Raw genomic sequence first — 948 nt, forward strand, 5'->3', positions numbered from 1 at the left:
AAGTGAATCAACCTATTTCGTACATTGTGGCGCCAGTCTTACATTTGATTTTTGCGTTGAAATGTAGACTACATTAAAGTCAACGTCTTCTCTTGTTAAAAGCACGCTGATTAATTTTTTTCTATCCAAATATTCACGAAATTATTATTCAACTGCATTCGGAGCGTTTTAGCCATAGTAAAGCAAATGTTGTGTTTTTTTCTTGGGACTGCTCTCGACTAACGCTAGCCTTAAATAGTTGTGATGTGTGTCGAATGGGTTAATTTCACGTAGCCTATCATCGCCATATAACCATACTCATACAATTTAGATGCCTAAAAAAGCTTTTTAAACAAAATATGTCCAATATGGAGCAAGGCACGAATCACTCATTAATATTCAAATCTCTGAGGTTTCCCGCATTAGGCTACCTATTAATGTAGCCTCCACTGAGCGACATGCACACGTAGAGAGAGAGAGAGAGATCCATACTGCTCACACCCAAATGTGACGCAAAATAAATAAATAAATAAAGCCTACGTAAAACAGATTTATAAATTATAACTCTGCGTTGAACATGTTTACAGCCCCCTTCTCTTCAAGACCATGCATGAACACACAGATTATATTTGTACAATTTGTGCTTCGTTCTTATAACAACCTGTTATTTCATCCACACACGCAGGTCCTAGATCTCGTAAACCAAAGAAGAAAAACGCAAATAAAGAGGACAAACGACCACGCACGGCCTTCACGGCGGAGCAGCTTCAGAGACTCAAGACCGAGTTTCAGACCAACCGCTACCTGACCGAGCAGCGACGGCAGAGTCTGGCGCAGGAGCTGGGACTCAATGAATCCCAGATCAAAATCTGGTTCCAGAATAAGCGGGCCAAAATCAAAAAAGCCACCGGCACCAAGAACTCCCTGGCATTGCACCTGATGGCGCAGGGACTGTACAACCACAGCACC

The 948-nt window shown here is 41.8% G+C and overlaps 1 protein-coding gene across 1 annotated transcript; it reads left to right on the forward strand.

Moving 5' to 3' along the window:
• Positions 1-660: 660 nt before the first annotated feature.
• Positions 661-945, forward strand: LOC107580915 (homeobox protein engrailed-1-A-like; the record flags this gene model as incomplete). The annotated part of the gene is made up of 1 exon (XM_016266528.1): positions 661-945. A coding segment is annotated over one exon (285 nt), but the record flags the coding sequence as incomplete, so codon positions are not given.
• Positions 946-948: the final 3 nt, after the last annotated feature.

Source organism: Sinocyclocheilus grahami, unplaced genomic scaffold, assembly GCF_001515645.1.
Source record: "Sinocyclocheilus grahami isolate Dianchi unplaced genomic scaffold, SAMN03320097.WGS_v1.1 scaffold51309.1, whole genome shotgun sequence".
NCBI classification, from domain to species: domain Eukaryota; kingdom Metazoa; phylum Chordata; class Actinopteri; order Cypriniformes; family Cyprinidae; genus Sinocyclocheilus; species Sinocyclocheilus grahami.